Source organism: Hetaerina americana, unplaced genomic scaffold, assembly GCF_022747635.1.
Source record: "Hetaerina americana unplaced genomic scaffold, ioHetAmer1.1.p SCAF_42, whole genome shotgun sequence".
Taxonomy (NCBI): Eukaryota; Metazoa; Arthropoda; class Insecta; order Odonata; family Calopterygidae; genus Hetaerina; species Hetaerina americana.
Genome location: NW_027287008.1, coordinates 2,059,165 through 2,075,290, shown reverse-complemented (window position 1 = coordinate 2,075,290; position 16,126 = coordinate 2,059,165). Strand labels below are relative to the sequence as shown.

At 37.3% G+C, this 16,126-nt stretch overlaps 1 protein-coding gene across 3 annotated transcripts; it reads right to left on the bottom strand.

Annotated features, from left to right (window-relative positions):
* Positions 1-554: 554 nt before the first annotated feature.
* On the bottom strand, positions 555-13,868 carry LOC139692843 (zinc finger protein interacting with ribonucleoprotein K-like). 3 transcript variants are annotated; one of them, XM_071591148.1, is made up of 7 exons: positions 13,714-13,868; positions 12,902-13,146; positions 12,702-12,821; positions 12,132-12,395; positions 11,931-12,050; positions 10,548-10,692; positions 556-3,584 (listed from the first exon to the last, which is right to left on the bottom strand). In XM_071591148.1, exons 2-7 carry the CDS (start codon positions 13,025-13,027, stop codon positions 2,281-2,283), a joined length of 2,079 nt encoding a protein of 692 aa, XP_071447249.1. In that variant the 5' UTR covers positions 13,028-13,146; positions 13,714-13,868; the 3' UTR covers positions 556-2,280. The 3 variants fall into 3 exon arrangements, with proteins under 3 accessions (XP_071447250.1, XP_071447249.1, XP_071447252.1); XM_071591151.1 differs by lacking the exon at positions 13,714-13,868 and having other exon boundaries at positions 12,902-12,980; positions 13,047-13,081; XM_071591149.1 differs by lacking the exon at positions 12,702-12,821 and having other exon boundaries at positions 555-3,584.
* Between the last annotated feature and the right edge of the window lie 2,258 nt (positions 13,869-16,126).

Sequence of the window (16,126 nt, the reverse complement as noted above, 5' to 3'; positions counted from 1 at the left end):
TTCTTATTCCCTAACATGAAGAAATGGCTCGCGGGAAAAAAAATTAGCTCAAACAAGGAAGTTATCGCCAAGACAGAGGTGTATTTTGGAAAATTCGGCAAATCCTTTTTTTGGACGGGTTACAAAAATGGCCGGAATGATGGGAGAAGTGTATCTTTCTAAAAGGGGACTATTTTGAAAAATGCAAAAAATGTTTTTGAAAAAATGGTTTCTTCATTTCTAACACGGGTACTTATTGAACCACCCTCATATATGAATTTTCAAGAAATACATGTGGCTTTGGATAGTCAGTTATCCACAAATCAAAGTGTGACTGTGATCCAGATAAATAAAATGATTCAATTCAAATTCATGATCTAGATTTTATCCATGGAGTTACCTGTGATTCAGATATTCAAAGCACAGGGTGCAATTGTGCATGCAACATTGAGATCCAAGGCATGATGCCTATTAGTGCATCTTGGTTTTCAATTAGAATGTATCAAATACACATTATCAAGATGATCACTTAAAAATCTACATATATCTATATAATATATTCAAGAGATAATATGTGAATACCTTCATAAACGAGAAGAAAAAGGAACTTTTTAGAAGGAACACACTGTATGTATGGTTCTTCATTATAAGACCAAATAAATAAATTCAAACAAAAACAAATATACAAGGATAATGTGTCTCATACCAATTATGCAAGTGGCTCAGTGACAGATGCATAAATATTTTACATTAACAGTCACTTTGTGGCCATATAAAAAAATTTAATTCAAAGGATCATTAGAATGGCTCTAACCCTGAAATTCCTTTTACTTACACACACAGATTATAGATCATGCACACCAATGATACATACAGGAAATATATCTTATGCCAGAATCTTTATCTTAAATAATACTTGCTGGGAATGCCAAATATAACCGTTTTATAACTCATATACCCTCAAAATCAAACAGTTACAGCTCACACTTAAGGGGAAACATTGACACACTGATGCACCACAGTAAGTGTTGACATTGAGGACATATGTTTAGGAGTTATTTTTGGTGTTGTTTCCTCCAGTAAATACGAATCAGAAGGGAATTGATGACTTAATTAGGAGTAGGAGGAGATAACCCAAGAATTATGAACTTTAGAGGGAATAATTACGAATGAAATATTGATAACTGAGACATGAGCATAATGTCTAGGGAGTGCAGTGCGGTTTTATATGGCATTGTATCAAATATGCTTTGTAAATATACCTTTATATTTCACAATAACGTGTATAACTTTATGAATGACAATAAAAAAGAACTTCTTTGTACAATAATGTGTACACCTTGATGAATGAAAATAAATAGGAACTTCTTTGTAAGCTTTAGCATGATTATATGGTAACTCATTTGATGCACACAACGTAAAGAGAGATATGAAACAAAAATATGGGATCTTTTACATTATCAGTCACCATATTGTCTTTCAGAAAACATCAAACGCAGGTGATGCTATGTTCCTCCCCTGAAATTTCTTCTTTCTTCACATGCAAGAATGCTTATCTTATACTAATACTATATCTTATATGCCTACTAGGAGAGTCAGACAAAATGATAACCTTACCTAAAACACCAAGACAAAAATCCAGCCAAATACTGCAGCCTCAAAACTGATGTATGTACACTCAAAGTCAAACATTGTGCTCACACTTCAACCTTGGCACCCTGATTCAGCACACAAGGTGTCTGACTTTGAAGTTATTCTCTCTTGATATTCTACCAATTAAGGTAGGTTTGGTGGATGGACATGGCTACTTAATCATATAATGATAATTCCCTTGCCTCTCTCCCAACAAAACACAACCTGACATCCAACAGTATAATAAGTCCTTCAATTCCATATACTTCCTTCCTCCCTTCACTCCATCTACCCTATTCCATCCCCTTCCTTGTTTGTTTAACGTTCTCCCCTTCATCACAGTCTTCAACATCCCATTGCCAATCAAAACGCTCTACATCCATCTTTCCAGCCTCATTTGAATATCTCTCAACAATACTCTCTCCTCCCCTACAACACCCAGCACTTCCTTGTCGATTTTCCTTTTATGTTTTGGAATTATTTATTTAAAATTATTTCATCCAGTAGAAATGATGATGTAATGATCCACTAGCATTATATAATAATGTTTCAACACAAACTAGGCCTAGGCCATTACATTGGTCCATTCTTTGACATCAATCATTATTAGTCTTATTTTCATTTGGAACAACTCCCTTGGTTAATCCCAGAATGCCTCTTCATACTTGCCTAATGGCAAACCTTTGACAAAACACCTTGAACCGATATGCCACATTCCGTGTGGCTTAGCAAGTGCCTCTTAAATGACTGATTGTGAGAGAAGCACTGACCACACTTAGGACAAGAGTAAGGTTTTATGCCAGTATGTACTCTTTGATGCCCCTTCAGATTGCTACTATGAGCAAAATCCTTTGAACAAACTGGACACTTATAAGGCCGGTCGCCAGTATGAACTCTCAGGTGCTCCCTCAGATTGCCACTCTGGGCAAAATCCTTTGAACAAAAAGTGCATTTGAAAGGACGGTCACCTGTGTGAACCCTCATGTGAACCTTCAGGTGACACTTTTGTATAAAGCTGTTCCCACACTCATTACATGTATATCTCTGTACATTCAGATGGCTCCTTTGGTGCCTCTTGAAGTAAGAGCGGGCGAATTTCTTGCCACACACCCCACATTTGCACATCACGGGAGATTCACGGCGAACAGTGGCACGGTGAGTCAAGACACTGCTCTTGCTGTTGCATTCCCTATCGAAGGAGGTGGATTCATACTCTCTGGAGCCAGTGTGAGTATGAATGTGCTCCTCAAGGTTTTCGCATTTATGAAATCCTCTCCCACATACCCCACACTCAAATGGCTTTTTGGAATTGCAAATTTTGGGACTGGAGGATGAATCCGAGGAAGTCCTAGCGTGGAGCTGTACACTGGGCCCCACACCTCTCAGCTCCAGCTGAAGGTTGCATGCATGTTTGCTTAGCAAGTGTTTACTATTGAACTTATTCCCACAGGCCTCACACTCAAACAGTGACACTGAATTGTGGCTCATCAAATGAGACTTTAGACTACTTTTGTGGTAAAAAATGTTCCCACAAATGTGACAAGAAAACACTTCATCACTTCCTTCATCACTAGATGGTGGACTCATGCAAGATTTCTTGACATCCTTTCTTGGTCTCAGCCTTGCATGATTCCAAGATTTCAGATCTTTGGTGACCATTATATGAAGGGGTGAATTTCCTAGAGTTCGATTTCCTTTTAGCAACATCTCAACATCCTTAGAGGAATGTATCTCTGATGAGATGACAGATTCTTCCTTCTTAACAACAACAACCTGATTTTTCTGCATTTTATAACAATCTTTCAAAGAAGAATCCACAACAGGATAGGGCTCACTACACTGCACTACATTGTTAGTTGAATTTCTGTCCTTCTCATGACTTCTCAAACTTCTTATTGTCGTGGCACTCTCACTGTCTCCAAGGATGCTACTTTCAGGATATCCAACTGCTGATTCCTTGGGGTGATGTAGATCTATAATGAATTTTAAAAACTGATGTTAATACACAAAATTATTGATAAAATCTCCAAAATTTTAATTGGGTGAAAACTACTGCTGATTATATGAATTATGCACTGCCTGGGGAAGTGCACACAATAATAATCACTATGGAAATCTATAGATGGATAGAAATCTTATGATTCTGTCTAGAACAACTACAGTGACTTTTACAGAACCTAACAGCCAACTACAATCTATTCACTACCTTGAACTGTTCAAACTTCCTCATTATATATGGGTAGTTTGTTCCTCAGATATGTGTATTCTAATTATGACATTGGGTAAATAAGCTCCTTCATCATAGTTCTGTAAGTCTCCAGGAATGCATCACCATTTCTTCATTATACATTTGGTAAACATCCATGAAACTCCTGTCATTAACTGAAGAGAAACTAAAAAAATATTTCACTTTTATGGATTCAATTAGCTGTAGCCACATCAGACAGAGTATGCCAAATATACTAAAATATATATCCACGTTGAGTCTCTTGAGAGAGCAAGAGAAGAGAATGGAATCACTAGAATGAGATCTCTTAGAGCAGAGGTTGGCAAAGGGGAAAGTGCAACAACCTGAACTTAGAATTGAAGAGCCAAAAGGGATCAATCCAAGGAAACAGAGACTCTATGAATAGCTAGGGGCTCCCCTAAAAGCTGGAGGTAAAAATTTTCTAGTTTCTGTTGCTGGGAAGTATTAACCAGAGCCTCTTCTTCAAAGACAGTATTATGCATTTTCATGGACAACAGAGATTTGTGACAGATATTTTTGACTTATTAATATAAATAGCCTTCCCCATGTAGACAAATTGGTAAAAGAGGAATAAGAAGAACTGGAGATATGAATGAAATCAGTGATGAATTGATCAAGTCAGTCAGGTTTGCAGATGACCAAGGTTTATTAAGCCTGTCAATCATGAGGTTAGAGTAATTTTTGAATTCACATAAAAATCAAGGTGATAGGTATGGGATGCAAAACAATGTAAGAAAAACACCAGCTATGACTTTTTTATGAAGGAATTAGGCTAAATTAAATGTTAAAATAGTAGGAAAAAAACTTGACCAGGTGGAACAGTTTACCCATTTTGGCAGTGTTTTGATCAGGTCGGTCGAAGTAATAGGGACATCAGAAGAAGCATCGCGATAGGCAAAGAAACTTTCACCAAAAGGAAGGATGTGATGACAGAAACATTGAGTAATGACGTCAAGAAAAAGGCATGATAAAACTTGGACATGGAGCATGGTTGTCCAATTTGTAGAAACAACAAAATGGAAAACATATTTTATTATCAGACATGGAAGTAGCTAAACTTAATATGTTTCAACGTGAAATGGCCACTTCTGATGCATGTAGAATTTTTATAATCGAGCAAAAAAAATTTTTATGGTCACTCTTTACTGAACAGCCCTCTTATATATATACGAGGGTCATCCGGAAAGTAGTACCCGTTCGTGCCGCATGAAGTGCTGACGACGCGAGTAGCCGCTGGACGAGGTCAGATAGCTTCAGTGGCTTGTCTGCCTTCTCTGAGCCAAGTTGCGTGACGCTAGCATTGCCTGTGTTGTTTCTGTGATTGTTTACAATGTTTAAAAAAATTGAGAACGCCGCCAGTTGTGAAGTGAGGGCAGTGATTAAATTCCTCAATGCAAGAAACGTTCGCCCATGTGATATTCATCGCCAATTAAAGGAGGTGTATGGAGACAATGTAATGGACGAGTCGTCTGTTCGGCGGTGGTGTCGCAACTTCAACATGGGGAGGGGGAACACACACGACGATGAGCGTTCGGAGAGACCGTCTGTCATTACAGACCAACTGGTGAGCTCAGTTGACGAATTCGTGAGGAACGATCGGCGCGTCACAATTGATGACATCTGTGAGCATTTTCCCAATGTTTCTCGAACAATTGTTCATGAAATTGTTAAACACCATCTGCATTATGCAAAAATTTGTGCAAGATGGGTCCCTCGCGTATCTCAATGAGCTGGCGGCGAAGGACTATGCAGCAGGAATACAGAAACTTGTCACACGTTATGACAAATGCCTTAATTTGCTTGGAGATTATGTTGAGAAGTAGTTTAAAGTATCCTCTTTCAAATAAAATTTTTTATGTTTGTTAATATTTACTTTTGTGTCTTTATTTCACGAACGGGTACTACTTTCCGGATGACCCTCGTATGTTATCCACTTCAACGGCTCAAACCATCATTTTGAAGATAGAAAATAATGACAAGTACACTCAAAGCTGCTATTCTGCATAAAAACACATTCTTTCGCAATGACTACTAGTGGAAAAAATAAAAATATTTGATGGATTGATTCAAATTACAGAGTCAAATGGCATACTTAATCATCACATCTCATACAGAGGGCCCTGCTATTTACTGGAGTTCACTATAAGAGATGTGATAGGGAATGATAGGGGAAAGGATGGAGCCGTACATAATGTAAGCAATTTTTTATTTACATATACTCTCCCCACAATTTATACTCTAGAGAATTTGGCACCTTCCAAGATGTATATAGTGCATGGCAGAGTTTCTGGCAAAAATGTATAGATGCCAAAGGAGACTACATAAAAAAATTTTTAATTTTTGTAATATCAACTTGAATAAAAATTTTTTTTACAGATACTATATAACTGCATTACATTCCACAGTGTCCATACTTTATTATGTACCCACTCAATCAAAATGTCTACAGCATTAATAACCTCTCACAACCTTCATGCTTCTAAAATTCATCACCATATCACAGATGTTATCAACAATTTCTTGAGTAGTTACCTCATCACAATGCTACGCATCATTCAATGCCCACTTCATAAAATTTTGAAACCACTTACAAACCTATCAAAAAATAATACATGATCAACACACAAAATTATCATACATCCATTTTTTTAATTACTCAACTTTCTCAGTTCAAACAAATGCTAGACACAAATTAATACACTGATCTGGCTGAAACTTGATGAAACTGGCTGAGGCTGTGATGTTTTGAGGAACAACCATTATCAGGGTTTAGTGAATAACCCCAGGTTTGCATTTCACCACCAATAACACAAATCTTTACAAACATGCAGTTTTGCATCATGAAGCTTTGAGAGGGAGAAAAGTTTTATCACAGCTATGTAAACAAGCTTTTATTACATTTTCTGGAGTTTGCCTAACAATTCTGAAAGAGCTGTATCGTAAATATCATCTGAGTCTCGACAAACTGCTTTTAATCTTATTTTTAAGATGTGCTTTGAATTTCTCCAGCCAACAAATTGATGTCTTGAAGTTCTTCTCATAATGTAATCCTTTTGCCACCTTCACTGCATTTTCCCAGATAATAGGACCTGATATGGGAATATTATTATTTCATTAATTACCACAGCCATTTTTCCAACAAATTTTTTAAAATTTTTAAATCAATGCAGGAAACTTAACTTAAATCCAAGAGTCCAAGTGATGAAATATCATAGCCTTCAACAAATGATTAACTGCCACATGATGTTTTAGCAAAGAGGTGCTACTGCCCACTAAAAGACAGAACAGAAGCATTTTTTGCTGACTCAGCTGCCTGCTTAGCCTTTGTTCTTCATTGACGAATATTTACTTATTATTATTAGGCTATCCACCCATTAAGGTAGGTTTTTGGATGGACACAGCTCCTAAATAAATATTTTGTGACTCCTAATAAAACACAAAATCCAGCATCCTACTCTACATCAGGTGCCTCTTCATCTCTGAGTACTTCCTTCCTCCCTTCATCCCATCCAACATCCCTATCCTCTTCCTTCCCTTTCCTCATTTGCCTAACATTCTCCCCTCTATTAGTCTTCAACATCCCACTGCCGGTCAATACCCCCTTCATCCACTTTTCCTGCCTCCACAGGATTTCTCCCAACCAACCCCTCTCTTCGCACACCATACCAAGTACTTCCTCATTTGTTTTCTTCTCTGTCCATTTCACCTTCTCCATTCTTCTCCACACCCACATTTCAAAAGCCTCCAATCTACATCCATCCTCCTGCTTCAATGACCACGTTTCCACAATGTGTATAGCTACACTCCATATCAAAGTTTTTACGAGTCTTTTCTTAATATCCTTACTCCACGTCCTTGTCATCAACTTCCTCCTCCTTGTAAAAGCCTCTTTGCCTAGCGCAATAATTCTCCTTATGTCCCGAATATTTACTTAGTCACTCAAAATGTATCCTGCATGTTCAGCTTATCTCAGGGCTAAATTGATAAATACCAGGAGATACCTTCCTTAATCTCTGTTCCAGGCACTTAAATTATCCACTTTCCTCCACATATGCATTAAACAGCACAAGTGATAATGGACAACCCTGCCTTACTCCTCTTCCTAATACTGCCCATCCAGACTCTGTCCCCCACTTGCACCTGAGCAGTCTGAGACATGTACAGGTTGCCAATTAGCCTCCTCTCCCTCCAATCTATTCTTATTTCCTGCAATATACTTCGTATAGTTTTTTCCAAGTCACTCTATCAAAAGCCATTTCAAAATCTATGAAACAGACAAATATATCCTGATTGTATTCTATATTCCTCTTGATTAATAATCTCATTACCGCAATGGCATCTCATGTGCCTCTCCCCTTCCTAAAACCCAACTGATCATCCCCCAAGTTATCATTTGCCCTGCCCTCCATCCTTTCATTAATTATCCTCAGAACTACTTAAGCTGCATGGGTAATCAAACTTATTGTTCTTTGGTCCTCACATGATGTAGCCTTTACCTTTTTTGGAATAGAAACTAACACTGATCTCACAAAGTCTTCCGGCCAGATTCCTATCTCATTGATGCTTCTAGGAAACTGTACAAATTGATCATGCTGTTCCTAAATTGGTTCTTTTCCCTCACTTAAGATTTTCTCTACAATCTGCTGATACTCCTTCCTTGTCAATCCAGTTAATGCTTCTAAATTCCATTTCCAAACCCGCCGCCCATGCCTTACCTTTTTGAATTGGATGCTACACTTCATGAGTACTAAATTGTGATCAGAGTGTGCATCCACTTCCAGGAAACTGCACGAATTGATCATGCTGTTCTTAAATCTGTTCCTCTGCTGGAATAAACAGCAATAATTTTGGAAGCATATAGAGAACATGATAATTAGGTTATTAGAATAATATACAAGAGAAGATTATCAGGATGTGTCAAAGGTGTTAAGAAAAGAAAGAAAATGAAGTGTGACGGGGTAACTAGAAAAACTAGGATTAGGGCCTCCCCAAGCATGGCAAGAGTAAGTAATATGTTCTGATTTTCAGGATGTCTAGTACTGGGTAACTGACACTACTTAGTTTACTCTTAATACCAAAGAGTTCAGCACTAAGGTCCCATATTATCACAGGAAATGATTAATTTTAAGACAATAATGAGATTTTAAATCCATTGACACTCGCCCTATTCATCAATTATATCTTTGAAATGCATTTTAAACAATTTTTTGAATAACTGGTAAATCCTTCCTTCACATTTCTCTTTAAAAAAACATCAAATGGCAATAATCAGGCACTCACTAATGTACGTAAGGTGGGTATTTCATTAAATACAATGTACCATTGCACTAGGTAGGTGTATACAGCAATGATATCAGATCAAAATATATTCAGTGCATCTTAATTTTATCCAGTGAAAAATCAAAAGAAGCTTTTCTATTCAAAATCAGGAGCCAGAGAGGAGCCAGAGTATTTTTCAGCCCGGTTAATTCTAATTTCCTTTAGATATGATAAACAGCAACAGTAAGTTCATCATACTTTGTGGAAAAGGGCAAAATATACTTTTTACAAGGGCAACAAGGATATGTGCATTTAAAAACTTTTTTTCCACATTTCTACTGTTTTTCTGTAAGTTGAAAAATGGCAGAAAAGAAACAGTGAGCGTACAGCAGGGGAGCGTTGCTTGAAAACATAGACAGAGCACCTCTTCATATTACACAGTTTCCAGTTAATTTTTAAATTGTACTAATGTGTCTTATTAAAAATTTTTTTTTAAACGACATATTACCCCGTCGGTAGTTAAGTCTGCGGGTATGGAACTTAGGCATCTACAGGGCCTGTACAATAAGTATCGGGACTGGTTCCAAAAATGAAAATTTATTGCAGTTATCATTAAAATTACTTAATAATCTTCAAAATACATTCCTCCTGCATCGATACACCTGTAGTCCAGCACATCTGCCACTCGTCAAATGCCCGCTTGAAATCTTTCTGGAATACTGTTGAGAGCCTTTGTCATTGCCACTTGTACCGCCTTGATAGGGTCGAACCGATATCCTTCGAGCTCCTTTTGAGCTATCCTTTGAGGTAATAACGTTCTTGAGAAAATCTTCCTCTTCCTGGACACAGTCCAAAATTTCTTGCAAAATTTCCATCCGCGACAGTTTTTGTTCATCGCTGAAGACTTTCAGCACCAGCTTCACGCACACTTTCCTCATCGCAAGATCCTCTGTTACAATGATGTGGACGGTTCCGACTGAAAGGCCTGTCTCCTCACTGATAAGGGCGATGGTTAAACGCCTGTCCGAGTCCAAAACGTTTTTCACTTTGGCCACCTGAGCATCGGTTTGAGTGGTCGTTGGTTGTCCGACGCGGTGCTCGTCTTCGACGAGCTCCTTGCCTTCCTTAAACATTTTGTGCCACTCAAAAACTCTTGTGTGGCTTAAGGCATCATCCCCATAAGCCTGTTTAATGAGTTCAAGGGTCTCCAACACGGATTTCCTGAGTTAAACGCAAAACTTCACAGTGTAGCGTAGCTCGATGGTGCGCTCCATGCTGGTGCAACGACACCACAAGCAATCACACGTCACAAAAATTCACCTCCTGTCTCAACGCATTCCTGGAGGCGAATGAACTAAAGAGTGCCGGAGTGGTGGGGGACCCCTCTACCGAGCCGACTGGTCTACACTCAACTGCTGGGAGTTCTCACCTTCTGAAACATGTTGCCCACGACCACTGGAATTATGGCTCCTTTCTTCTACGTCAGTTGAAGAAAGGTCTTCCCCATTCCTAACTAAAGCATTACTGCAATCTTTATAACGCATTTCATTCTTGAGCATGCTAGAAGAGGCCACCTGCAAATGATTTATGCATCAAAAACACAGTTATATTATCAAACCTATCAGCAGTCAAATATTAGAGCAAAACACTACTCTAGATAGCATTCATATTATTATTATATTAGCATGTACTGAAACTGTTATGTTGATCACCAAATTTCAACTTCTAGCTCCAATTTTCAATTAAAGTAATTAAAAAATGTATTATTTTAATAAAATTTTAATCGAGGGCTATTTAAAATTTAATCAAGTGTTCACATTTCTTCATCCAGTTCATAGACTTAAAGCCATATTGGATTTTGCTTTCAAAATATTTTTATTCATAAAAGCCATAGGATTAACTTCTATGCTCATAGATTTTCAATGGCTTGATTTCTTGAAATGGAATGAAATCTGAAAATTTTTTGGAAAGTTTGTAAAACCCATGACCCCTGTTCGTTCGCAGGTTTCCGCGGCGATGAGTAGGTGATTTCCACATTTTTCGGGCTGCGTCCACGTATGTCGTTTAAATGCATAACAGTTTCGCCATCTATCCTGCTGGCGTCCTCAGGTCAAGGATGAAAAGAAGCTTGTTGTCCCGTCTTATATAGGGAAAATCCCGGTATTGGCGCCGGATTTTCCCTATATAAGACGGGACAACAAGCTTCTTTTCATCCTTGACCTGAGGACGCCAGCAGGATAGCTGGCGAAACTGTTATGCATTTAAACGACATACGCGGACGCAGCCTGAAAAATGTGGAAATCACCCATGACCCCTGCCTAAACTGATTGGCATGAGCAATGAACACCAATGGCATCCACCCACACCAGTCAGCAGAATACGTTTAGTACTTACAACAGATCAAATTTTAGTGGACATCAATGCTGATAAAACAAATTCGATTTCCATTACAACACTTCCATATAAATTTGATGGGGATAACCAGTTATTAACAATGCACATAGAATGTTTGTTGCATTTTATCTTAACATGTTTCCACAACAATTTTTGGTAAATAAATACATATGTCAAATCGTGTAAAATTACTATATTTTGGGGTCCAGCCCAAGTGGAAGGTAATATACCAGGAGCAAAGATTGCAATGTAGGCGCAGTTTCAAATGGGCACCTGGTTAATGACTTTTGAGTTAAAAAAGATTTATTGACTTGAAAGGGAAAGACTAATTTACATGCCGAATAAACTTGCTATTTCAAGGAACATTTTTAGAAGGAGCAAATACATAGCCTTAAATTAAGTGAGAAATGCCCTTTACCACGCTTGACTCTCTCTGTTTTTGATTCGTTGCCCTGGATTCATTTCCCAGACACAATTCTTCAGACCGATTTGCGTGATCAAAGTCAGAAGGTTCTCTTTTTATCCTGCTCATATCCATCTACAGAGACAAGATATTAAAATTAACCATTAGAGACCATTTGAAATTACATTCTATTTAATCAATTGCTTACACATTTACCTCTTCTATGTCAATGCTTTCTTCATGGTCACTGGAATGCACTTTCTCCAAATGCTCAAACCTATCTCCATTATTGATTCTACATTCAGGAGTTTCTTCAAGGTCTTGAACCTCAGTCTTCAATTTACTTATGACATCAGACATCATGTCCCCATGATGGACTTCTTCTGGCACAAAATCTGATAAAATGCATATGTCCATCCCTTTCAGATGCTGATGGTTGCATGACTTGTCATAGCTACTCTCTTCAATGTTTACAGAAGCCTGAAAGTATTCAACTTCAAATGGCAATCAAACCAGAAGACTAATTAAAACTTGATTAGGTTGGTCTACTTTAATAGCACCTTAGTTTGAATAGTGTACATTTACGTATTTCATTAGATTTGAGTACTTTTCCAGGCAAAAATTAGCTTCACTTCACAGTATCCCTAACATAAATTAATGAGGTCTGCTTAGAGATTGTAATAGTACATCCCAATAATCTCACTCTCAGCATTCCTGCCATTTTAAGAAATATTTTTTTGAAAGAACAAATACATAGCTTTAAATTAAGTGAGAAATGCCCTTTACCGTGCTTGACTCTCTTTGTTTTTGATTCGTTGCCCTAGATTCATTTCCCATACACAATTCTTCAGACCAATTTGTTTGATCAAAGTCAGAAGGTTCTCTTTTTATCCTGCTCATATCCATCTACAGAGACAAGATATTAAAATTTACCATAAAGACCATTTGACATTTCATTTTATTTAATCAATTGCTTGCACATTTACCTCTTCTATATCAATGCTTTCTTCATGGTCACTGGAATGCACTTCCTCCAAATGCTCATACCTTTCTCCATTATCGATTCTACACTCAGGTGTTTCCTCATTCAATTTGCTTGTAACATCAGACATCACTTCCCCGTGATGGATTTCTTTTGGCACAAAATCAATTAAATTTCAGTGCCCATCCCTCCTAAATGCTGATTGTTGCATGTCTTATTATAGCTACTCTCCTTAACTATTACAGAAACCTGAAAGTAATTATCCTCAATTTTCATTCAAAACAGAAGATTAATCACAATTGAAAATGGTTGATCTTCAGAAATTGCACCAGTTTGAATGAAGTGTACATGTTTTCATAAGATTTGAGAACTTTTCCAGGCAAAAATTAGAAGGGCTTCACAGTATCTCTACAATAAATCAATTGTAGGTCTACTTAGAGATTCGTACAGTACATCCTAATCATCTCAATCTTACTTTAGTCAAAATGTATTTCCTATCCTTATTAAAAATAAAACTTGAAGGGTGCATAGAAACAGAGTTTGCCTCACACAAGTGTTAAGGATACTCAAAAACAACAACTTATCATTAACAGGGATTATCAGAACAGCTTTAATCATAGCTTCAATTGATAGTAAACGGGAAGGTTATAGGTGAATAATTCAAGGTTTTTTCTTTAAAAAAGTCTTAGACTACAGTGCCCTTGGTTGTCCTGACTTACCTACATTCATTTCGTTTTCAAGTATAGAAACTGAAATTACTTCACTAAGTTTGTAATTCTGACTTGTAACTTATAATATTTAAATAATGTGGCTTACTTGACAACTTTTACAACATTTCATACACCAACATTTTCAGATCGCTTTCAATTTAGTTTTTCAGAGTAACTAATTAGCTAGTTCCCACCACCATGAATGGCAGTTGACTGCAATATGTCACATAGAGCTAGAGCCTGGATCCACTTCAACCGACACTTGGAGGGCGTACGATCAACTGTGGTTAAGAACCGCATTTCATATCTCTCCTTTCGTAGCACAAAATAACAAGTGAAGAACAAAATAGATGTAAAACAACTTTCTCTAAATATGCGGAATGTCATATCCGAGGTGACAAGAGAATTATCTATCAATCGGCATCGAAAGTTATTCAGTAAAATTACCATCGATACCAGGATGACGACCGATGCCATTATTGATAGCACAGGCGCTTAAGAGAAAGGTCAAGTTAATATGAATTGAATATCTTGCCATGTTCTGGTCTACTGTAGAAAAAAGTTTTCTTTAAACCAATGGGGAGGCACGAAACGGGGTAGCAGTAAGCGCGGATTATGTTTCGCGCCTCGAGTTTACATTTTTGTAATGCATGCGACGTTGCAAGTACTACATGCTGACAGTAAATGAAAAGACGGCCAAGACGTAATGTTATTTGTGCATTTGCCTGGTGTTTATTTTATGTATCTGATAAGTAACCACTGACTTCACAGGAAATTATAGAAATTACTTGTTAGTAAGTAAGGCAGCAAACGAAAAAGTGCCAAGCATTTCATTTTTCTCGATGCGTCAGGCAAAAGTATAGTGATTTAATTTTACTAATGGATATTTTCACTTCAAAGAATGTATTCATAAAAATAACCAAAGCAATATTTGCCGAGATTTTCCAATCTCTCTCTTGCTAATGCAAGAGACTTCATGATAAGAAGAAAATTAGGTAGATGGCGAAAAAGCAGGTTGCTGTACTGGCCAACTTTATGGAGGATAATAGGATTTTTGCCGGTGGATTATTTGAAGGCCCGATGGGGAAAATTAATTTACAAAATTGATATTATCTAAAATTACTCACAAAGCAAGGAGCATATATCATAGATAAAACTATTTTGGGTTGGATCAAAGACTTGATGAATGATCAGGTGGAAAGAGTAGTCATAGATGGAATTAGCTCATTGAAGGAGAAGTTACTTCAGTGTTCCTCAGGAAAGTATTATTGGACCTCTTTTATTCCTACTTTACGTTAAATGACATTGACTCCTTAGTCACTAGCAAGATGAGTTATTTGCCAACAGCGCAGTAGTTTACCATGTTATCCATAATCCTGAGGACACAGCAGCTTTATAAGATGACCTTTTATTATATAATGCCGGTGCAACACTTGGCAATTAGAATTAAATTTTAAAATATGCATAGTGGTGAATTTTTGGAGTACCTTCGACCATGTTTTACTTGCATTTCTATCAACTATTTCACTTGTTTTGTTCAGTACTTGATTTCAGTAATCGGTTCTAGTAATTATGTCTAGTTAAATTATGTAAAAGGAAGTTTAAGTGGGCATTTTAACATTGATTCACTTTCAGTTGAATCAATGTTAAAATTAGTTCAATCCACTTGAGCATTCTTTCTTGAATGCTCGTGGAAGGTTACTTAGCGATCGCTCCATTCCACTTTCACTCCCAGGCAATACGTGCTGCTGTATTGTGCCACCTTGGGTCAACATGGACAAAACAACGATCATTCCTATGACCGCGCTGAGTTTAAGCCAATGTTGGAACCAATAAATAAAGCCATGGCGAGTTTCCAAGAAGAGCTAGAAACTGCAAAGAAGGATGGCTCTGAAGAAAAGAAGTTGAAAATTACATCGCTTGAAGAAAATTTTATCAAATTCCTAAATGCAACACAGCTTCTTTCTGAAAGGTATAAGGATATTGAAGAGAGCATCTCAAAGTTCGATTACTACCTCAATGATCTTGAACAGTACTAGAGAAGAAATCGTCTTCTTCTGCATGGGATCAGAAGGAAAAAGTGAAAATTGCATCCGTGTAGCTGCAGATTTCTTCATTACCAAATTAAATGCAAGCGTGAACCCCATGTTCCTTGATCAAGGCCACAGAATAGGTCCATTTAAGGAATTGAGCATACAACCTTGACCCATCATATTCAAGTTTATTTCATATCAAGACATAGATCAAGTTTGGAGGGCAAAAAGAAACCTAAAAGCAAGTGGATTTCTCATTACTGAGTCACTCACAGCTACCAGGAAGCGTTTACCACTTGCTGCCAAAGATGAATAAACATCCACCATTTAGAAAAATCCGACTGTCAAAACCACACTCCCCATGGATAACAGATGAAATAAAAGCCTTTGATGCGTATGCGTGATGCAGCCTACAGCCTATTTAAAAAACATAAAAACGAAAATTTATTCAATATCTATGAAAAACTTTGTAACAAAACTAAGCAA

What these genes read in the sequence shown, in the direction of transcription:
- LOC139692843 (XM_071591148.1), bottom strand. Translation starts at nt 13,027, where the DNA reads ATGTCTGATGTTACAAGCAAATTGAATGAGGAAACACCTGAGTGTAGA. An exon ending in AAAGCATTGATATAGAAGAG is followed by an intron (nt 12,822 to 12,901) that starts GTAAATGTGCAA and finishes TTGTCTCTGTAG; the next exon opens with ATGGATATGAGCAGGATAAA. An exon ending in AACAGAGAGAGTCAAGCGTG is followed by an intron (nt 10,693 to 11,930) that starts GTAAAGGGCATT and finishes AATCATTTGCAG; the next exon opens with GTGGCCTCTTCTAGCATGCT.